Source organism: Protomyctophum bolini, assembly GCF_963924005.1.
Source record: "Protomyctophum bolini genome assembly, chromosome: 12".
Classification (NCBI taxonomy): domain Eukaryota; kingdom Metazoa; phylum Chordata; class Actinopteri; order Myctophiformes; family Myctophidae; genus Protomyctophum; species Protomyctophum bolini.
The window spans coordinates 1,006,162-1,030,587 of NC_137873.1; the positions used below are offsets into that span (position 1 = coordinate 1,006,162).

Here is a 24,426-nt window from a genome sequence, read left to right on the forward strand (position 1 = left end):
TGGCTGATCAATAATGTGTATATCTGGCACTTTGATAATCAAATATAACCCTATGCCTTTTTACTCAACTAAGATGACGAGAAAGTTGCATTTGATAAACAATCTGCAATATCCCCATGTCCGTTATTGCCATACTTTTTATTTGAGGTTGCTATAATTAGCTTAGTGTTTTTAATCAATATGCTAGCCTGCTAAACCATCCCCGTTATGTGAATGCACATTATCATGCGTCTTCTGCAAAAAGGTCTGGCTGAGATACATGTTAATGTGAATTCATGTGATCGGGACGGTTTACCAGTCTATCAATATTGTTAGATAGCCCATTACATATTAATGTATATGGAGTAAAAATGTAGTCAACTCAAAGAGGAAGTAGGTCATCTAAGTTTGTGAAAACATTGGGTCGTCTACGTACCAGACTTGGGGTCATACGAGTCGCTGTGTTCGTTGCAGGGCTCACAGGAGCTGAAGGGTCCCAGCGCGGGTGTGGCTCGCTGGTATCCCAGGGTGCATTGCTCACAGTGCTGTCCAACGTATCCCTGGGGGCAGGTACACTGCTCCACCCAGCGGGCGGGGGTCCCGCCCGCGCCCCGGCGCGCAGAGATCAGGGTCACGTCGTCCAGGTAACCGGCACCTGGGTGACAAAAAGAATGAGAGATTCCATTTTAGTTTCTACATCTACAACCCCAAAACCACCATTAACCGCTTGGAATGTTCAAACCTATCTCAAACATTGTGTCATTATCGTTATTAGAACAAATAACTTTGCTTAAATAACGGTGAAACATGGCCTTCTCTTGTGGTAATAATCCAAAGTCACATGATAAATTAGTGGGTTGTTTTGTCAGACACAGACAGGAGGCTCAAACGTGACATTGAGGAGCAGCTCTATTCTCAACTCGACATGCCAAAAATGGTTGGCGCTTGAAGAGCAGCACGTCTTTACCACACAGCTAAAACAAAAAACACTATGTGGACAAAACCCCTAACTGGACATGGTTTCATTAAGTTCTATTGGGCCCAAAAGAACCACAACACTCTTTATAGACAAACTGACACCATGGTGTCTGAGATCTTCTACTTGGTATAATTGTTGGTATTATTTGAGGGGGTACTTTACTTTTCTCGCTGTAAGTTCCTCTGATCTTGATGGAGGTCAGGTTGTGGAGCAGCTTCTGGAAGTCAGAGTGACTGATGGTTGGTCTCCAGGGGTAGTCAGTACTGTCATGAAGCCTGCAGGGGGCGCACACACACACCACAAAAATGTAACACACCACACACACACCCACACACACACTACACTACACTACAACAAATGCAGATTAACACACAAATAAACTGTTCTGTTCACCACTTAAGTATTCTTAGTGAACTGTACATACACAGACCGCTTTTCTCCTGTCTATACCAATGGTCTTCAACCAGTGGTCCAAATGGACAGTTGATAACCAAATGGACCCTTAATAGATCTACAACTTTTGAAAATTATTTTTTAAACATCTGCATTACTTAATTTTCAAGAATTCCACACAATTAGAGAATGTAGAAGAATTGCCTGTTATCTCTCCCATGGTACAAACATCAATACAGCATGGAATTGTGGACAAACCATCACACAAACCAGAACAAAAACTGCAGCGAATCCACCTGAACCCCTCTCGCTGAACCCACCTGAAGACGTATGTCTGCATGTTCTCACTACCCACCTGAAGACGTATGTCTGCATGTTCTCACTACCCACCTGAAGACGCATGTCTGCATGTTCTCACTACCCACCTGAAGACGTATGTCTGAATGTTCTCACTACCCACCTGAAGACGCATGTCTGCATGTTCTCACTACCCACCTGAAGACGCATGTCTGCATGTTCTCACTACCCACCTGAAGACGTATGTCTGCATGTTCTCACTACCCACCTGAAGACGCATGTCTGCATGTTCTCACTACCCACCTGAAGACGCATGTCTGCATGTTCTCACTACCGACCTGAAGACGCATGTCTGCATGTTCTCACTACCCACCTGAAGAGAAGACGTATGTCTGCATGTTCTCACTGAACCCACCTGAAGACGCATGTCTGCATGTTCTCACTGACCCACCTGAAGACGTATGTCTGCATGTTCTCACTGAACCCACCTGAAGACGTATGTTTGCATGTTCTCACTGAACCCACCTGAAGACGCATGTCTGCATGTTCTCACTGACCCACCTGAAGACGTATGTCTGCATGTTCTCACTGAACCCACCTGAAGACGTATGTTTGCATGTTCTCACTGAACCCACCTGAAGACGTATGTCTGCATGTTCTCACTGAACCCACCTGAAGACGTATGTCTGCATGTTCTCACTGAACCCACCTGAAGACGCATGTCTGCATGTTCTCACTGACCCACCTGAAGACGTATGTTTGCATGTTCTCACTGACCCACCTGAAGACGCATGTCTGCATGTTCTCACTGAACCCACCTGAAGACGTATGTTTGCATGTTCTCGCTGGGGTAGGCGTTGCCCTGTGCGATGAGAGGCACTGCCACTCTGTGATTGGCTCCCTCCAGGATCAGGTCCTCGGCCGACAGGCGCGTGTCTCGACGGTCCACGCGGAAGCTCAGCGTCAGGTTCTGACCGTAGCTCAGCAACTGGTCGCCGAGGAACTTCTCTGTATCCACGAGAAGAGATGAGAGGGTTCAGGTGTTGTCATAACACGGGTTATTCACATGTTGCCAGATAAAATCTGGGGTATGCCTGTCACGATTACCGATTAATTGTCACAAACAATTATGATTAATGATTTTATTGTTTTTGGCATTGAACATTGGCACTTTGATATGAAATTTCAGATTGCCTCTAAGGCTTCTTAATCAAAATGTGCACAGGGGGAGGCCTGGGCCATGGCTCAATGGTCCAGGCACCTTGGCTGGTAATCCAGTCTGGCAGTGTGCCGCGGGTTCGACTCCCGATCCCGACGGCCTTTACTACATGTCTTCCCCCCATCTCTCTCCCCATTTCCTGTCAGCCTACTGTCTGTCCCTCCATAAAAAATATAAAATAAAGGCGAAAGCCAAAAACAACATTAAAAAAATAATTAAAAAAAAGTGCAAAGGGCAGATATGACAAGTAATTTATACTTGTATACAAATAAATGATTTAATACTTTTATAGTATTTTTTAGCACAAATAGGTCATCTACACGCTTGTAGATCTGCTATTTCTGCTTGTTTAAACGATTATGACGATTATGCAATAATTGAGACAGATCCTTTAGAATTTTAACGATTCCAAATGGGCTCTTACAGGTGTTATGGTGGTCCAAATTACAACGTTTGAGAACCACAAGGCGTTCTGGAAACGGTTCCAAATGAGACGGAACCGATTCCTCAATGTCGGATCCAGTCCGACTATAAAAATAACGTGCATATCACACAGGACCCGAGGGTGTGCAGTGCCTGGTGTGAAGGCTGTCGAATAATCAGTTGAACCGCCCGGCCAGAACCGCTGACCTGACCAAATAACCATAAATGGTATGGTGTGTTTGTTGCTCTGTGTGGGAGTGAGGGAGTGTGTGTGTGTACCTGGAGCTATGAAGTACATAGGGAAGTAGTCGTCAGAGATGAGGGAGATCTCCTGACCACTGGGAGAATACTGGACCGGAACACTGGAACCATCGCGCTGCTGACCACTCCACTGTTCATCATCTGCACACACACACACAGTTATGTTCAGTGTTAATATACCTCTGTAAGGGTCAGACAGACCACTGGGTTAATGTATGGGGAATGTAATGTATATCCCCAGTAACGCACCAAACCCACAGGACGTGCCGCCGCCGGCGTTAAGCGTTGAGTGTTTGATATTGATGCTAATGAATGTAGCTGTTCTCACTGGCACGCGTTAAGATGAGTTTTGTGAGGGAACAAAAGCATATATACTGTATATTTTGGACAGGAATTGGACGAGAACAGTCGCACACAAAAACCTGTGGACACTTTTTTGGTGTGTCTGTCAACTTTGTTTTTTTTTCCAACCAAGGTTCATGTTATTAGAGACGGTAAAAAAATGATTGTTATTATGCAAAATATGTATTTTCTTTACAAAATGTTACGGCAATGTCTTTATTATTATTTACTTTGGTCCTACTAGACCCCAGGAAATTACATCTGGCCACAAAAGATCACAGGATGAATGTGAAGGCGTGTGAAGCTGTGAGTTTACTGGCAGAACGCCATTGTGGGTCGTGCGCTCCATGGCCACTAGAGAGCACACTGACGGGAGATGTCTATAAATTACCCAAACATTACCCCTTTCATCCAGTGTACAGGTGTTATAAAGGGTTAGCGTTAACGTTACCTGCATTAAAGTGTGTGGTGATGGTGTGTATGCTGTATCCCTCGGCGCTGTCACACACCGACGAGTGTTGGAAACAGAAACATGCAGTACACCCCTGATGGTTCAGGGGGTCCAGGTTGAAGAAACCCAGCTTACACCTGGAAAACAACACAACATGATCAACACCTGGAAACGCAAACGCACAACAAAATACACACCTGGAAACGACACACGACGAATACAAATGGAATAACTTTGCTATTCACATCATAGGGCTTTAAGTGTTTAAGGCAGAAAACAGTGTGTAACATGTGTGTCGGGTAGTTGAGAGTGTCGGGTAGTTGAGACAGAAAAAGATCCATTGGAACACAGGTTCTCTTTTCAATTTCCTGAACAGTAACAATGTCGTCACTGTCAGGTGTATATTCTATATATTCTTTAATGAAAGTATTTAACTTTTTCATGCTTCATGTTAGGTCGACTCTGACTCCATGCCCATGATGGCGTGTCTGCTTCATGTTAGGTTGACTCTGACTCCATGCCCATGATGGCGTGTCTGCTTCATGTTAGGTTGACTTTGAGTCCACGCCCATGATGGCGTGTCTGATGTCCCATGAGGTTTCTCTGTCTGTCTGTGCGTGCGTGTGCGCACATGCATGGTTTCAGGGTTAATTAAAGTGTGCTGACAGAATCAGATCCTATAGACATAATAACAGCTGGTACTGACAGACAGAGACATGCAATTGCATGTGATCCAGGCCCCTGTTGAGTGTGTGTGTGTGTGTGTGTGTGTGTGTGTGTGTGTGTGTGTGTGTGTGTGTGTGTGTGTGTGTGTGTTGAGGTCCCTGTAGAGTGCCTGTGCGTGCTCAAGTTAACAGTTACAACTGAGAATCCCAGACTTCCCTTTCCGGGCCACATTAGCCAACCCATTAAGACCCGAGACCAGATTCTACAAATGTCTTCAAAATCCTGACAGTTTTCGGAAAACCTTTTCTATACGTTTGGGGTGCTCAAACTTTTTCATGTCAAGTACTCCCAAAATTGTATTGTAATGCATTAGGCCCCTGACCCATATCTGAAAATATGTTGTTCCAGGGAACCCCCAGAAGCAAAGATTTAAGTTCAAAACGTTCACTGTGAAAGAATACATTTTCAAAGATTTGAGAAAAATCACATCTGTCTGAATTTAAAGATGAATGTCAACGTTTGGGAAAGTGAGGACATTTTGAGTGCGTCTGTGTACTGAGTCTACTGACAGTGAAGTATAACTTATAACTGTCGTCACTGCTCTGAGTTACACAATTTACACTAATAGCAATGAATGAGAGAGTGAGCGTGTGTGCACGTGTGTGTGTGTGTGTGTGTGTGTGTGTGTGTGTGTGTGTGGGGGGGGGGGGGTAGAGAGAAAATAGATGAGGAGAAAAGAGGAGAGAAGAAAATAGAGGTGGTGAGCGTCACTGACAGGAAGAGAAAGACAGCTGATCAAGACGGACACAAATAGACAGAGGGAGATAGACAGGGGAATTCTAGTGTGTGTGTGTGTGTGTGTGTGTGTGTGTGTGTGTGTGTGTGTGTGTGTGTGTGTGTGTGTGTGTGTGTTTACCGACAGTGAAATATGAGGCTGGCTCCACTGCTGTGAGCTACACAATTAACACTAAACAGCAATTAATTTAACAGGTCCATCCAGCAGATGGGGAGTTCCTGTTGTAATATTATGAATATTGTCAGCATTGTCAACACTTCTTGTTGTTCAGCGGATATCCATTAATTTTGATGAGATTTGTCACATAGGGAGTCAAACTGTTTGATGGGATTCGTTGAAGCCAATGAGAGCAGAGTGGACAAGATTATGAAGAGACTATACTGTCGCTAAACAATAAATGGGTTGGGGAAACTAAAAGAAGACGGGTCACACGTTGTTTTGTGATCTCTTGCAGTTGTCCGTTGAGCTTTCTAATTTCAATGAGGTACCTACAGAGCACAGAGTAGGTTTCTAAGCTTAGTAACCCTTTTCCAGAGCAAATACTACCTAGTATAAAAATGTATTCATTATCTACTGTACATATCAAAACAAAAAAGAACATTATAAGACTCCTATTATTTTCCTGGTTGATTATTAGGCTGCAATCATTCAAAAATAGTGTTTGTTTGTCCGGCCGGCTCTCATTGACTGCATTCCATCACATTTCCAGCTCAAGTTTGCTATCCCAGTGTGGCTCTATGTTGCATGTGATGACATAGAACATGGTAAATATCTACGTCTATGTCAGGTCTTCTGGTTGATGTGTGATCCATTTTATTTATAAAAATGACCATATATTTTATTTGTACATATCTTACAAAAGGAGAAAACACAAAACGCTTGAGAGCTTATTTCCATCATGATCCTTGCATCATGAAAATGTGTGTAAACTGAACACTATGTGCTTGCCATGTATAGACAAGTAAAATACAACAGTACAACATGGGCACTGTAAAAGGAACCCGTTACAACTCAACTAATAGGTGGTTATAATTACTAGGTTCAGCTGCTATTCAGACGGCTCTTTATGGAGGACATAACAAGTTAACAAACAACATTTGAGGTTGAAACATGTCATTAAGTCAATTTTGGATAAGAAATAAAACTCCTACAGAGTGCATATACAGTATATCCTGCCTTCTGATGTTATCTTTTTATTCTTTCCTATCATGCGGCTGTTGGAACAGCTTGGATTTGTGTGCATTCCACTAATCTGTGTCATGGAGAAGTTCAGGGTTCTGCTGGTGCATCGGTTGTGTCGAGTGAAATGCTGTGTACTGTTCACAGTGGCAGTTAAAAAGCTCCAGGCTACCATTCATTTTCAATGGAAGCCAGCGACATGAACATACAAAGCTACAGGCTACCACTCCTTGTCAATGGAAGCCAGCGACATGAAGTTCCAACGCTACAGGCTACCATTTATTTGCAATACGCATTCTACACACCACTGGGTTCGGCTGACAGTTCTGAGTTCTGTTCTGCTTACAGCCAGGAGTAGGTACATGTGTGTGTGTGTGTGTGTGTGTGTGTGTGTGTGTGTGTGTGTGTGCGTGCGTGCGTGCGTGCGTGCATGTACCCGTCACAGCTGAAACCTTCTACGTTTTCTTTACATTGACATCTTCCAGTCTGAACGTCACACTCCTGAGTACTGCCTGATGGATTGCATGAACATGCCCTGTAGAGAGACGAGAGACACAGACAGAGAGAGGGAGAGACACAGAGAGAGAGAGGGAGAAACACAGAGAGAGAGAGAGAGAGAGAGATCAAAGAGTGAGATTAGGTGCAAACCATACAGTAAATTATTGTGTTAACATTGAGAGTGTACAAATGATCCATCTGAACACTCTCTCAGTTAGAGATTGATCAAAAACAATTACCTGCAGCCAGCCTCAGTCAGAGTGTGAAATCCTGGCTGACAGCGGTCACATTTATCTCCCGTCACTCCTGGTTTGCAGCTACACCTCCCAGTGCTGTCACACTGTGTACTCTGAGACCCTGAGAGGAAGAGAGGAGAGGTTACCACCACAGATACATAGTAGATACATCTTTTATTGTCGTTTACCGTTGACTTTACAGTGTAGATTAGGGTCCCCTAGTCCCAGATTAAAAAAAAAAAAAAACACCAAACTGAGGGTCCATGGTCATATGTGGTCTCTCAAAGTGGGGTCCCCCAGGGGTCCTGAAGGGGGTTCCAGGGGATCTCCAGCTAAACAGTTGGTAACACAGTCTACAACACAGTTATGGGGTCCGTGGCCGAATGCATACTAAACTGGGTGGTAAACATGGTGCAATCTGCAATGCATATCAAAGTGGGGGTCCTTACCGACAGGGTTGCATCCACATGGCAGGCATCGTCCCCCTGTCTGCTCTCGACCCTCTGGGTAGTAGTTGTCAAGGCAGCGCTCACAGTTTGGTCCGTCGGTGTTGTCGGCACAGTTCCGGCAGTGACCTCCGTGATTTGTGGCGCGGTACAGCTCTGCGTCGAAGTAACACTCCAAACTCTTCCCGTTACAATTGCAGGCTGCACACACACACACACACACACACACACACACACACACACACACACACACACACACACACAAGTTAATAGTTTGTTATGAATATCAACTTGTTTAAAGGGATTGTGACATTTAAAACACATTTTTGTAGATATTTTGTGTTCTTTGGCTTTTCTTGACATCAATTTCACCAAAAAAAACCCAAATTTGAACATTCAGTGTATTCTCCGCTGTCTGGACTTTTGTGAATAATTATGCAAATATGACTCGTGGGTTGGACGGCGGAGGCCTACGTAATGTAACGCTAAACCCCGCCCCCTCTCCTCTGCTCCCTGCCTACCAATTCTACTACCCGCCCCCCTCCTCCTCATCCCCGCCCCTCTCCTCTCCTCCACCTGATGCTCTCCTCTCTTCTTCCTCATTCTGACCGCGACTTTGTTTCAGTATAATAATAATAATAATAATGGCTTCTAGAGAAAAAGCAATCTGCTCCGTTGTCGGCTGTGTCAATCAACACAAGTCCTTGCACTTTCCACCAACTGGCCTAGATGAAGATTCACGCTCTAGGTGGATGCATTTTATTTTTGACGGTAACGTTCCAACCAAGTTGTCAAAGAAGCGACTCTTGGTGTGCGCACATCACAAGTTCAGAGTGGATTTGCAACCAAACTTTTTATGAACCCAGGAGCAATACCAAGCATTCGTGTCCCAATCCCAACTATAAGTATTTATACTGCAATGATTTGTGTTAAATTGTTGTGCAGTACTATTTGAGAGGACTCACAATAAAAAAATCAATCGCCTGCAGCACTCCGAAGTGCTTCATGGTAGCCTACTTTTAATTTATAGTCAATCACTGCCACTACCCGCATTAGCTGTGTGTTTGACTATTATTAATCTTTGATTCGTGGCGTGCACCAGCTGTTGTAGATTGCATGTGCTCATTATTGTTCTTGTAATGCGATACAGTGGAATAGCAACGCAGCCAACGCTCGTGTGATATAATCCACGTTAAAAGTATGGCGAATAATGATAGGCTATAGTCATTGAGTATGATATCGATGACATTACACAAGTTTATGTCGACGTGGTCGTGGGGTGAGATATTGCAGGAGTTTCATAGGCGCGTTCGGAAATAGCGCACTGAGCCCACTGGCACTGTGCAATGCAAACTAATAGGAGAGTGCGCTCCGGTGCGGTATTTCCGAACGTGCCTTATTTGTTTACCAACTGTTGCTCGTACGATGACGTTGAATAGAGAATACATGTTACAAAGGGAGTCTACCAACGCGCCTCAAGCCTAAAACGGCTGATCCGGTGCTTCACAGGTGCAGGGACATCAAAGTTGCAAAAGGAGAGGAGACTGGAGCAACACGGACATTTAGAGCCTTTTACGTTTCGACCTTGCGGTCTTCATCAGAGTGGACTCTGATGAAGACCGCAAGGTCGAAACGTTAGTCGTTTTGTATACTCAGCACCTTAATAAAAGGCTCTAAATGCCCGTGTTGCTCCAGTCTCCTCTCCTTTTGCAGCAGAGAATACATGTTGTTGTCCATCCCCTCAGTACATACATGCAGTGATAGTCTTATTATAAATAACATTTTATATAAACTATAACCAAATAGTTATAAAAGGAGAAGAAGTTGCGTGCGTTGGCACTGGCAGCGTTGCTATGGCTGAGATGCTGTGAACTTGTAAAGGAAAAAAAAAAAGAACAGTCCCTTTCTCTGAGGGGGGCGGAGAGGTATGGAGGGCTTGAGGGGTGGGGGGGGCGGAGCTGGGTAGTGATTGACAGGAAAGGGGGAATTACCGACATCTACAGGCTAAAATAATGTGTTTTTCTATGCCTTCTCAGGATGCATATTACATACACACAAAAACTCCTGGCAAGAAATACTGGAGTGGAGATTTCTGTTCAAACTTTTTAGACACGTTTGAAGGACCATGGCCAAGACTTTTAATGTTGTTAAAATTATGTTAAAAATAATGTCACGATTCCTTTAAATATTATTGTTTGGGTATATTTCATAATCAGAAATTCCTCAGTGGTTAACAGCAGGAATGTTGTTTAGTGCGTGGAACAGACTAACACTAACACGATAACTTTCACATAACATGCACCACAGAACGGAAGTGCAACAGTTAATCCAACTAATTGATCATGGAAAAAAAGTATTTCTTATTATTTAAACAAACGATTTTAGATTTTAAGTAGAAGAAGTTAAAACAGTTGATCTGTAAGCTCAAAATCCATTGCATCACGTGAGCTTGAAGAATAGCTATTTTCACACGACACTGTTGTACAATTAAGTATACTGTACAATAGGGGCTTAAGTGGTCAAATACATTCTCCTTCTGATGTCGGAAAATGTTCTAGAGATTAATGGGAAAAATAATGGCTAGAACAATAGCTAATAATATAGTGTGTATGTGCGGTCCTGGTGTAATGTTTCCAGACGTTGGTCTTAGGAAGAGGATTAGCAGTGAGGGAGTTGGCCTCTCAATCCAGTTAGTCATGCATCTGTGCTCGGCTGTGGATGTCTGACTTGCCAGGAAAATGTTTTATTTTTTCAAATGCATGTTTGATAAAGCCAGCGTCCTCCAGGATCAGCAACTATATACACGCTACAACTATTTCATGTTCTTTATTTGACCGATCCGGATACATTTGTATCGCGCAACAGTAAACTGATCTTACATCAGTTTATAGTTTATATTGTGCAACTGTATAAACTATATCTCACACTGACAGATATTTCAAAATCACATTCTTTCCACTGATATCCGTCTTCAACTGCCACAGTTTTTCCCTCTATCAATGTCTCCATCTCTCTCTCTTCCCCCCCCTTCTCTCTCAAGAGAAAGAGAGATGGGGATTGTGCAGTTGTGTAGGGTAGTTGTGTATCATTACATTGGTTACAGTTGTGTATCGTTTTGTAGTTGTGCTTTCATTAGTGTTGCGTCATTCATTCCAAATCCTGTTAGCAACATCATTCTAAAATAACACAGATGCTTTCCCGGTTTTAAACGGCATAACAACTAGGCTAGGCTTTCCCGGTCTTATTGGTTAGACATTCGTTAGGGCTGTCTGCAGTGGCTGGATGTGTGTGTGAGTGAATGGAATGCATCTAAAACTGTAAAGCGCTACATAAATACACCATTTCCAGTTGTATACGTACGTAAGCATTCGTTGGGGTTCTCAGCGGTGGCTCTCCTCCATGGTCGGTCGTTGTAAAATGGTTGACAGCGGCCGCAGTCGTCTCCCTCCGTGTTGTGTTTACAGTTACACTTCTTTACGTTACCCTCGTTCTTCACACACTCACTGGCATGGCCGTTACACTTACACCTATACACACACACACACACACACACACACACACACACACACACACACACACCATCAGGCTAGGATGTCATCAGGCTAGGATGAGCATTGAGGTAAAGTAGGGTCGCATAACATATTTACTGTCTCTTTTGGGGAGAAACGTCAACTCTTACTAGTCCAACTGTTTTTTCATCGTATGACAGTATCTCCCAAAATTTGTGAAAATAGCCGATCTACAAGCCCTCAATGAGACACTTTGTGAGCTTCTCATTGCTCCCATTTTTTGGGGGGAAATGTTAATGTGATACCAACAGTGGTGAAGTGGCTCCCAGGATTAGACTCACTGTGGTTGTACTGGTCAGCTTCCAGTATAACAGTATTAGACTGTGGTTGTACTGGTCAGCTTCCAGTGACCAGTAAGCGGCCTGCGTTTCCTACCGGATCATAATATATTGTTGATGCCCCCTTCTGTGACGCACATGGGACTGCTTCACCCTTCATGCGTCACATTCCAGGAGGACAGCACTGCCCGTCTTTCCTCTGTGTTTGATGTTGGCACTGCGGGGGAGGGAATCTCTCCCCGGAGTCTCTTTTCGTCCTCCCCGTCGCAGTTCTGTGGACCTCTAATATTAACCCCCAACTGACTGCCGAGTGTGACCGTGGATCAGGCCTCTTCATGGAGCCCACCAGAAGTGTGACCTGGACCCGGCCTCACAGAGCTCGACCTGGACCAGATGTGGACCAGACCCCTCCACGGAGCCCATTCTGCCTATTCTCTGTTTTTTCTCTCTGTCTGTCTATCTCTCTCTCTCTCCCTCTACCCCCCCCCCCCCCCCCCCCCCCCGACACGGTCGAGGCAGATGGCCGCCCACCCTAGAGTCGGGTTCTGCCTGACGTTCCTTCCTAAAGGGGAGTTTTTCGTTACCATTGTCGCAATGTTGCTTGCTCTGGGTGGATCTTTGTTGGTTGTAAAGTGTCTTGAGACAACTTGTTGTGATTTGACACTATAATAAAATTGAATTGAATTGACAATTCTGTCCCTATTGGTAGTGGTACATTACTCAAATGGCGCCGAGTCGGCTGTAGCCGACTTCACAACGTTCGGCATGGCGGCTCGCTCGGCAGTGCCTCTCGTTGCTCATGTCTGCGACTGATAGAGACAGCGCGCCTCCGTCGTCGTAAAAGTTATTTCCTAAATACTGCTGTAGTCTACTCTGTTCTCACCAAGTGGGCTGAGTGGTCCGCCTCGCTGGAGTGACAAAAACTATACCTAAAATTAACCTTAATCCCAATAAAATAATTTGTGACGCATTTTAGATAAATAAGCAGTGTCGGGAGAGGGATTCGATCCCGAGTCGCTAGGAATGTAAGTCTATCACTTAACGCTTCACGCCACGGGGGCATCTGGTATTGTATGCCGTTTGGGGTGTTATTTAACGTAGTTTGCTCATGTGAGAGGCAGTTCCGCGTGCGTCACAGACGGGGGCGTCGCCAAGTTACTGTGATCCGGTGGGAAAGGCTAGTTCGGGTTAAGCAGAACAGTAACAGACTGTGGTTGTACTGGTCCTCCAGGAGTGAACCCTGAACCCTCTCAGGGGAAGAGAGAGAGAGGCGCTGCAACAATCAATTATTTTTTTTAGTGAATATCCTATGAATTACTTAAAGGCGCAGTGAAACGGAAATGGTGAACAACATGAAAATGGTGTTTCCACATGAAACACCGGTCTGAAGTTTCTGAACCAATCAGAGTGTCGCATCCCTTCAGGCGATGGGACGGTAGCTAGGGACGGTGGCTAATGCTATGCGCAACAGCGTGGTGTTGTTTGTTTATAAATCAGACGGTCGCCCAGCACAACCAGTTTACTGTTATGTGGCTTATTTCTACCCTATAATGTTTTCAGAAACATATTTTAGCGTGATGATTAAGTTGAAACCGAGTAATACACTGTCTGAATGTTATCTTGAATGGAAATAAAAACGGAGAAATCTGTAATCAGAAGCAGCTGTGTTGCATGGATGCGCAGACATGGGGAATTAAACATGTGAGCTTCATTTTTATTGGCTTTTATCGATGTGTATCTCTACACGTCATCACGCAGCACGTTTTCGTTTTAATAAATAAATAATACAATCGTTTTTATGGACCTTTGATATAAAAACACACAGAAATGAGAATTTTCCCATTGTTTTGGCATCCATTGTTAGGTATGCCCATATGATGACCACGGATATGGTCTAAAAGTGTGAAAAACTTATTTTTCATTTCACTGCGCCTTTAAGCGTCTTTTGAGGGATTATTTGTGAGTGGGTAAAAAGTAATAGATCTTTCATAATCAACTAATTGATTAGTCTGAATAAACACGTTTAAACCCCCAAGAGATAGAGACAGACAGACAGACAGAGGTTTGTGTAGGGTTGTGTCTCACCTCCCTCCCACAGCGAAGTCAGAGATAGCGTAGTAGTAGGACTGGAGGACCTTGGGATCGTTGAAGACCTCGTCTCCAAACGTGTTCAGTCTGTTCAGAGTCACCCTGATGTCCGTGGCTGTCACCCATTCCTGAAACACACACACAAATATATTAAATATACTTAATACTACTATTTTAGCAAATTAGGCGGCATTCGCTATACATACGAAGACGAGAAAGTTGCGTCTCCAAACTCTCCCACTCTGGAAGGTGGTTTCAAAATTAGCCGGTTAAGTCCCCAAAAACACTGTCTCCATGTGGCAAAAAGGGCAGATCGGCTAAATACTGTACTTGCCCGGGTAACGCAGAATACGTCCTCGTCTGGACATAGCATTAGTTTGACTCAGTTCCACTGAAAATATTGTTGCGAGGCGTTGTGATCTTGTAGCTATTTTCACAATTATTGCCTCTTTCTTGGGTCATTTGACAACTTGGCCAGTGTTGTGAGAAAACATCAAGCTAATCAGCTCCCGACCCACAGTTTGAGAAACACTGCTCCAAACAACAAACTTAATGTTTTGGCTTATAGTAGATAAATTAAAAATCACACCTGTGTGAACCAAATGGTGCAACTCTCCTCTCTCTCTCTCTCTCTCTCTCTCTCTCTCTAGACACAGCACTACCCTTCTCTCTGTTTCTGGCGCCCCCCAGGGCTCGACAGTGCGACTAGGTACTCGCATTTGCGACTAAAAATATCACTGTGCGAGTTGTAAAATTCAATTTGTAGCACAGGTGCGACTACAGGATTTGACCATTCAATCGTGATAAAGACAAGTCTCTGTCTACAGCAAGTGCACATTCTATAGTCACGGTTCTATACCTACATTTATATTTCTGAACGGCGGTGTCGTTCGCCAAAAAGAGCAGAGCTACAAGCTAACAACGTGTCGCGGCTCAATGCGGTTTTCATTTGAAGATCTGTCCCTTTGCTCCCACCGCCCCGCCCCTCCCTGTGTTGCTGATCAGTTCTCTTCTCTTCCCTGTCAGCAGCGGAGCGAACGCAACAGGATAGCATGTATTGGTAGCACAGAAGACAGAAGGAGTTGCTAGGACCCCGACACGTTGAATACTAAAGTTATTTAGAAAGTTTGTAATGTTAAAACATCACTTGATATAACTTTTAACCAAACGTGGGTGAAACAGCGTGCAGCCGCGCACGTAAAGAGTGCACGTGCGCACGCACATGGAGTGGACGTATCGATGTATACCGGTATACCAAAACAACCCTTGCTAAGCACCTCTCTAAAAGCGTGTGCGCAGCAGCGCAATACGAATGACCGACCTGGCTGGATATATTAGTCAGTGGCTTGCTCAGGACCAGGTCCCCCTCTCCATAACTCTAAATGCAACGCATTAGACTAGCTATGGACCAGAGCTAGTCAGTGGCCTCACTAGCCTGCATAACGAGCAACGTAAAAAGCCTATATGTCGGATTTTCTGTCTGAACTGAAGCAGCCAAAGCCAAGGAGAATGTTACATTACTAATTCACCATCGAGTAGCCTCTGCACTAAATGTCACAGTCACATGATAGAACAGCAAGATAAAAACGGATAGTCTGTCCATCCATTCATAAAATGAATTGACTATCTATCTATCTAGTATCTATCTATATATCTGCATACCAAACTAATAGTCTATCAGTATAAAAACAAATTGATTATATAGATTATATAAAAAAATATGATATCCAGATGAATATCAATATTGTGATAATTTCTGAAAAGATATTGTGATATAATATTTTGTCATATTGCCTGCCCCTACCTCATATCACTTTATTAAAGAAAAATCACACCTGTGTGAAGTGAGGGGCACTCTTATCATCATACATCATGTTTTAATTTACGTCATATTTAGCAGAATTTTGACCTAATTTATCCGTTCATTGTCAATGGGAAATATTGAGACGTGTGGGGACTAAAGCTGTATATAGGAGGGGCTAGCGCACCTCAAAAACACATTATTTGATAACTTTTCATCGTGCTCCTAAAATAATTTGTGTGCTACTAGATTTTTCAACTTAGGCGCACACGTGCTACTTGGAAAAATGCTAAGCGTCGAGCCCTGGCGCCCCCTATTGCTATTAATAAGTAACATACTCGTGCTCATTGACGTACACAAACAGACAAACAAACAGGTACACGGACATTGCAAGCTGGTTGTAGAAGTGGTTGCACCACTTAAAAATACAAATACAATATTTTTTTACTACCAGCCAGGCAGGGTCCAGGATATGCCTGATAATCTGCCCTGACATATGTATAGCAGCCGCCTGTCAAGAGTAAAGCCCCGTTCAGACCGAAGAAGCAGAAGCTAGCTTTAGCTTCGTGGTCCCATGTTATCTCTATGCAGAACAGCTTCTGCGTTTAAAAGCTGGAAGAATAGCTTTTTTTTGTTTTTGCGTTTTTTTTTTCTCACCGAACCTGAACTTTAAAGCAGCTTTTAAAAGCTGGAGCTTTAAAAATCTGCGTGTAGCCAATCAGAGCACAGCGTGGTTTGAGGAGGCGGAGTTGAGCTCATTTTACAAAACCAAAAAGCTCTGGAAAAGCTGTCCGACCCAATTGTCCGCATTAAAAAATAAACTTTTTAAATATGGGCTGTATATGAAATATGAATGGATATTTGGCAAGACCATAGCATATTTAGCGATAGAAATTAAAGTTTATATGAGAAACAAGTTGTCGAAGCGGTGAAAACAGGTTGTGTTCCGTGTTCCGTCGCGAGTGTCACGTTTCTGGGGACAAGTGATCGTGCATTCACCCCCCCCTCCGGTTCTCATCGAAGCTATGGAATGGATGGACTACTGAACTGAATTCTCCAGAACGCTATCCGTCGCTGACGCTGATTGTGGACTAAACAGTGCACACACACACGGTTGATAAATTAGCAGATATAGATAGATAGACAAACAACTAAACAATATAGTTGTGTCGGGAGTTTTCCCCAAAACCTTCCCCGAGAAGAGGGGAGGAGCAGCCCGCTCTCAGCGCGTTTCTGTGCCGTTTCCTCGTGTGTCTCTCGGTAGTATGTTGAAGCTTTTGCACCGTCAATCATACCTTTAAAATAAATAATTAATAGCCTTTATATCAGTTGTATGTACCCCCTCTATTTACCCCCCCCCCCCCCCACACACACACACACACACACACACACACACACACAGTACGTAGTGCAGTAGTCCCGACTCCCTAGTACTGGAACGCCGAGGAGAGCTGTGCTCGGAGACGATTTGCTGGACGTTTCCTCGCACTAAAATTAATTGCCCTTGTCGCGGGACCTCGCCCTGAGCACAGGGTGTTGACCACTGGTGTACGCTCCTCGACACCCAGTCTCAACTTAGGGGGTCCTCCGCGGGCCGGGCCACAGGGTCCAGAAGTCGGTCCACTTTCGCTCGGGGACCTATAGGTTCAATTGGTTTATTGCGTTCATGTATGTAGGCCTATCGGCTATCGATGAACCTCATAGCATGATATTGATTATTAATTAAGTAATTAAAGTATGCCTAGCCTACTAGCACAATGTTTCACATCATCTGCTAATTAAAAGAAAACTTTAAATGTGCTGATGCTGTAGTGAGGGTCCGGGGGGTGGAGGAGCGGTCTCCTACTGCCACATACCGGTAGCCAGCCGAGGAGGGTCAGTGACGGACTGAATGTCCGGAAATCACACGTAAACATAAGCTGTTTTAATTGCTTTTACGACGTGCTGGATATATACAATTGTATTTCTACGGTATGCTCTTTCTAAATCAACATTAACATTACATACAGAGCCGCCATTTAAAAAAATGCCAGGAGGGTTTCGCTCGTGGCCTAGGGGGGAGAGGAGAGCGGAGTGGGGGGAGTTTACCAAGTTTACCAAGATTATATTATTTATTCATCGATACATAGGCTATGATGTAACTAAATATATAATTATGTCTCCTCTACAGTCGCTATTTTACATTTTTGACTTTCAAATGCGCATCTGCTCAAACTGCCTGTCTCTCGTCTCAAAGCCAGACAGCCAGTCCAGGCAGCTTGAGTGACAGGTACCTTGTACACGCCCACTTTCTCAAAAAAAAGCTGCGTCTTTTAGAGTTCTGCTTTTGCTTTTTAAAGCAGCTTCTTCAGTCTGAACGGGGCTTCACACATAGCTGCTACTGTAAAGCCCCGTTCAGACCGAAGAAGCTGCTTTAAAAAGCAAAAGCAAAACTCTGGAAAACGTAGCTTTTTTTTTTAGAAGGTGGGCGTGTACAAGGTACCTGTCACTCAAGCTGCCTGGACTGGCTGTCTGGCTTTGAGACGAGAGAAATAGCACAGGCAGTTTGAGCAGATGCGCATTTGAAAGTCTAAAATGTAAAATAGCGACTGTAGAGGAGAAATAATTATATATTTAGTTACATCATAACCTATTCATCGATGAATAAATAATATAATCTTGGTAAACTTGTTTGTAAATAACCGAACGAACCGGATCTCAATCCTCCCCGTCTTCAGTGCTCATGTCTCCCCCCCCACTCCGCTCTCCTCTCCCCCAGCTAGGCCACGAGCGAAACACTCCGGGATTTTTTTTTAATGGCGGCTCTGTATGTAATGTTAATGTTGATTTAGCAAGAGCATACAATTGTATATATCCAGCACGTCGTAAAAGCAATTAAAACAGCTTATGTTTACGTGTGATTTCCGGACATTCAGTCCGAAGTAGGGAGCCCCTATCGCGGCGCTGTCAGCCTGTCACTGAGGCCTCCTCGGCTGGCTACCGGTACCGGTATGTGGCAGTAGGAGACCGCTCCTCCAGTCCACCCCCCGGACCCTCACTACAGCATCAGCACATTTAAAGTTTGCTTTTAATTAGCAGATGATGTGAAACATTGTGCTAGTAGACTAGGCATACTTTAATTACTTAATTAATAATCAATATCACCGGAACGGAGTCCAGTGCAACGGACGCGTGTGTGTGTGTGTGTGTGTGGGGGGGGGGGGGGGGGGGGGGTGTGCATGAGTGAGAGAGAGAGAGAGATATCATTTACTTAACATTAACATGAATAGTTAATAGGGCCAGTATATACGGTATATGGCATATATATATATATCTCTCTCTCACACACTCACACACACACACACACACACACACACACGGGGGGGGGATTGTGTTCTATCTATCTTAAATATAGGCTATCTACTGTCTTTCAACTTTTGCTATGAGGTTCATCGACAGCCGATAGGCCTGCCCTACATACATGAACGCAATAAACCAATTGAAATGATTCCCTCAAATAAATATTATCTATATGCGATTCGTTTATCAATTCAGAACGCAGCAAACCAATCACAAAACACGGGCAACATATTGCATAAATAGAGGGGGTACATACAACTGATAAAGGCTATTCATTATTTATTTTAAAGGTATGATGATTGACGGTGCAAAAGCTTCAACATACGGCACAGAAACGCGCTGACAGCGGGCTGCTCCTCCCCTCTTCTCGGGGAAGGTTTTTGGGAAACCTCCGACACAACTATATTGTTTAGTTGTTTGTCTATCGATCTATATCTGCTAATTTATCAACCGTGTGTGTGTGCACTGTTTAGTCCACAAACAGTCCACAAGCGACGGATAGCGTTCTGGAGAGTTCAGTTCAGTAGTCCATCCATAGCTTCGATGAGAACCGGAGGGGGGGGTGAATGCACGATCACTTGTCCCCAGAAACGTGACACTCGCGACGGAACACGGAACACAACCTGTTTTCACCGCTTCGACAACTTGTTTCTCATATAAACTTTAATTTCTATCGATAAATATGCTATGGTCTTGCCAAATATCCATTCATATTTCATATACAGCCCATATTTAAAAAGTTTATTTTTTAATGCGGACAATTGGGTCGGACAGCTTTTCCAGAGGGTTTTGGTTTTGTAAAATGAGCTCAACTCCGCCTCCTCAAACCACGCTGTGCTCTGATTTTTTTTAAACGCAGAAGCTGTTCTGCATAGAGATAACATGGGACCACGAATCTAAAGCAGAAGCCAGCTTCTTCAGTGTGAACGGAGCTTAACTGTGATATCAGAGTTAGGCCCGTCACAATTATTACATAATGGCCTAATCACAAATATCTGATGATCACAATCATTTTTGCATTATCGTCATAATTGTTTCCAGGTTGCAAAAAATGTCATTATATTTTCAAACATTTTCAAAGAATAGCAGAAATAGCAGCAAGCTCACACGTTCACAACGTGTCACGATGCAAAGTGTTGTGAGCTGCCTGTGTAGACTGCCTATTTTCACTAGTTTGGGTCCCGGGAAGACATGGGTTTCGAACTAAAAGGTTTGGGAACAAAATCTTCCCATCTCAAAGATTAGACCATTCCTCACCAAGGTGTCTGACCAGGTCCTTATCCAAGCCACAGACAGACACAGACATACAGACAGACAGAATGCCAGAGAGCATCAACCCAGCCATCCCAGGCAGTGTGACGCTGGTTTGGGGTCAGAGGTATAAATAGCAGTGTTCCAACTAGTCAAATAAGGCAGCATGAGGCCGCAGGGGCTAAAAGTGTTCGTTTGGGGGAAAGGAAAGTCACAACACAGCCCGGAGCCCACTGACTGACTGACTGACGGACAGCCCAGAGCCCATTGACTGACACAGCCCGGAGCCCACTGACTGACTGACGGACAGCCCAGAGCCCACTGACTGACTGACTGACAGCCCGGAGCGCACTGACTGACAGACTGACAGCCCGGAGCCCACTGACTGACACAGCCCAGAGCCCACTGACTGACTGACACAGCCCAGAGCCCATTGACTGACACAGCCCGGAGCCCACTGACTGACTGACAGCCCGGAGCCCACTGACTGACAGCCCGGAGCCCACTGACTGACTGACTGACACAGCCCAGAGCCCACTGACTGACTGACTGACAGTCCGGAGCCCACTGACTGACTGACTACACAGCCCGGAGCCCACTGACTGACTGACTGACAGCCCAGAGCCCACTGACTGACACAGCCCAGAGCCCACTGACTGACTGACTACACAGCCCAGAGCCCACTGACTGACTGACTACACAGCCCAGAGCCCACTGACTGACTGACGGACAGCCCAGAGCCCACTGACTGACTACACAGCCCGGAGCCCACTGACTGACTGACTGACAGCCCAGAGCCCACTGACTGACAGCCCAGAGCCCACTGACTGACAGCCCAGAGCCCACTGACTGACACAGCCCAGAGCCCACTGACTGACTGACAGACTGACAGCCCAGAGCCCTCTGACTGACACAGCCCAGAGCCCACTGACTGACTGACTGACTGATTGGGAACAAAATCTTCCCATCTCAAAGATTAGACCATTCCTCACCAAGGTGTCTGACCAGGTCCTTATCCAAGCCACAGACAGACACAGACATACAGACAGAATGCCAGAGAGCATCAACCCAGCCATCCCAGGCAGTGTGACGCTGGTTTGGGGTCAGAGGTATAAATAGCAGTGTTCCAACTAGTCAAATAAGGCAGCATGAGGCCGCAGGGGCTAAAAGTGTTCGTTTGGGGGAGAGGAAAGTCACAACACAGCCCGGAGCCCACTGACTGACTGACTGACGGACAGCCCAGAGCCCATTGACTGACACAGCCCGGAGCCCACTGACTGACTGACGGACAGCCCAGAGCCCACTGACTGACTGACTGACAGCCCGGAGCGCACTGACTGACAGACTGACAGCCCGGAGCCCACTGACTGACTGACTGACACAGCCCAGAGCCCACTGACTGACTGACACAGCCCAGAGCCCATTGACTGACACAGCCCGGAGCCCACTGACTGACTGACTGACAGCCCGGAGCCCACTGACTGACAGCCCGGAGCCCACTGACTGACTGACTGACACAGCCCAGAGCCCACTGACTGACTGACTGACAGTCCGGAGCCCACTGACTGACTGACTACACAGCCCGGAGCCCACTGACTGACTGACTGACAGCCCAGAGCCCACTGACTGACACAGCCCAGAGCCCACTGACTGACTGACTACACAGCCCAGAGCCCACTGACTGACTGACTACACAGCCCAGAGCCCACTGACTGACTGACGGACAGCCCAGAGCCCACTGACTGACTACACAGCCCGGAGCCCACTGACTGACTGACTGACAGCCCAGAGCCCACTGACTGACAGCCCAGAGCCCACTGACTGACAGCCCAGAGCCCACTGACTGACACAGCCCAGAGCCCACTGACTGACTGACAGACTGACAGCCCAGAGCCCACTGACTGACACAGCCCAGAGCCCACTGACTGACTGACAGACTGACAGCCCAGAGCCCACTGACTGACTACACAGCCCGGAGCCCACTGACTGACTGACACAGCCCGGAGCCCACTGACTGACTGACTACACAGCCCAGAGCCCACTGACTGACTGACTACACAGCCCAGAGCCCACTGACTGACTGACTGACACAACACAGCCCAGAGCCCACTGACTGATTGACTGACTGACTGACTGCTGGCAAACCCCATGCGCTGAGCGGAGTCCCTCAGGACTCGATACTAGTCTATTGTAGTTTCTGTTTTCTCTCTACATTAAACATCTTCACTGAAAACGCGTTCTACGCTTGTAGATCGGCTAATCGAATGGTTTTTCCCCTCATTCCGAATGCTGGGGTTCACTTCAAAGTGGTGAAAGACAACACTGATTCCTTCCACCTTCCACCTCTCAGACCAAATATCTACCACTCAGGCAAGACGGAACGGTCGTTTGTCCAGCAAAGATATTGGGCTCATGAGCTCCAGGCAGTACCAAGTGACAACCAGTAGCTGTCCTACCAGGCAGTACCAAGTGACAACCAGTAGCTGTCCTACCAGGCAGTACCAACTTAAGTGACAACCAGTAGCTGTCCTACCAGGCAGTACCAAGTGACAACCAGCAGCTGTCCTACCATTTAGGAAGAGTAGGGAGACCAGTAACCTCCAACCACTGCACATCATCTTCTCCTTATTTTGTACCAACAGCTTGGACCATACAGATTGGACCAAATGTCTTATTCATTAAAATATATTCCATAATGTTAATGTTATTAACACTACTTTTTCCGGGGACGTTTTCAGAATAAAGGCACTAGAGTGCAAAGCAGATGGGCAAATGTTATTCTGAAAAGCCCGCCTTCCAATTCCCCTCAAACAGAACATCGGCATTCTGATCAAAACCATAGACAGCGCCGTAGATTCAGAGATACGTTTTGCTGGCCCTTAAAACAAGTGAATAATAATAATAAACTTTATTTATATAGCACCTTTCATGTTATAAAATGCAACGCAAAGTGCTTTACAAGAAGATAAAAACACAAACGTAAAATAACAGTTAAGCAAGCAAAACCACAGTAGCCTTAAGACAATAAAAAACAATAGCAAAGAGCATAAAACAACAATAAAAGCAATAGCAAAGATCGAAAGAAAAAGAAGAAAAAAATAAAACAGCAGTAAAACAGGCAAGGCAGTAAGAGCAAACGGGTCTTGAGCTGTGCTTTGAATATGGCTACGGAGGGTGCCTGTCTAAGCTGTAATGGGACTTTATTCCAGGCAGAAATAGAAGCAGAAATCTGCCTCACTGTGTCTTTTAGTTGCCATCCCTTTCTTTATGCACCTCAAGCAGGCCAGCAGTGGAGAACCTGAGGGGGCGGCCTGGGACATAACTAGGTAGACAGTCGAGGAGGTAAGAGGGTGCAAGACCATTTAAAGCTTTAAAAACCAATACAAGAATTTTAAATCAATCCTAGAAACTACTGGAGCCGATGTAGTGAGGCTAAAACTGGGGTAATGCGTTCTCTCATCTTCAACCAAAGCATTGCCTAGCAACAGGAGCTGGCAAAAAAATTGATTACAGCGATCCCGTTTTATATCACCAAGGCACATCCCGGTTGTAAACAAGTCCTTAGCACAATAAGTGTTAAGTGGTGTGATTTTACTGACAAACTCAGTCAGTTCTTCAGAAATGTCACAACTATCAATAAATGAAGCAGGTGTTCATGAAAGGTCTGGATGTCTTCGCACATCTAAAACTGGACTCTGCATTAACAGTTAAAGCTGTGTGACTGGTTTATTACACTGACCAACCCACTGGGGAAAGCAATGAACATAAAACATAACTCAGTTTTCATGAGTTCTGGAAACTCCTGCCAACACCACGATAATATCAGAGAGAGGGAGAGAGAGAGCGGTTCACGGAGAGGGAGAAACAGAGAGGTGGTGGAAACTGCCTGGAAAGTGTAAAAAGAGAGATGTTCTTGTCATCCTGACAAGAACAGT

The 24,426-nt window shown here is 45.1% G+C and overlaps 1 protein-coding gene across 1 annotated transcript in view; it reads right to left on the reverse strand.

Moving 5' to 3' along the window:
• Positions 1–407: 407 nt before the first annotated feature.
• Positions 408–24,426, reverse strand: part of LOC308325391 (laminin subunit gamma-1-like) — a gene marked incomplete at its 3' end in the record, with an annotated part of 57,016 nt that continues 32,997 nt past the window's right edge. The window contains exons 3-12 of the mRNA XM_080777878.1: positions 14,098–14,228; positions 11,526–11,692; positions 8,169–8,366; positions 7,723–7,840; positions 7,422–7,520; positions 4,345–4,481; positions 3,570–3,692; positions 2,467–2,656; positions 1,121–1,233; positions 408–634 (exon numbers count right to left, since the gene is read on the reverse strand). Of these exons, the coding sequence (XP_080634004.1) occupies positions 408–634; positions 1,121–1,233; positions 2,467–2,656; positions 3,570–3,692; positions 4,345–4,481; positions 7,422–7,520; positions 7,723–7,840; positions 8,169–8,366; positions 11,526–11,692; positions 14,098–14,228 (1,503 nt within the window). The remainder of the gene's footprint in view (positions 635–1,120; positions 1,234–2,466; positions 2,657–3,569; positions 3,693–4,344; positions 4,482–7,421; positions 7,521–7,722; positions 7,841–8,168; positions 8,367–11,525; positions 11,693–14,097; positions 14,229–24,426) is intronic.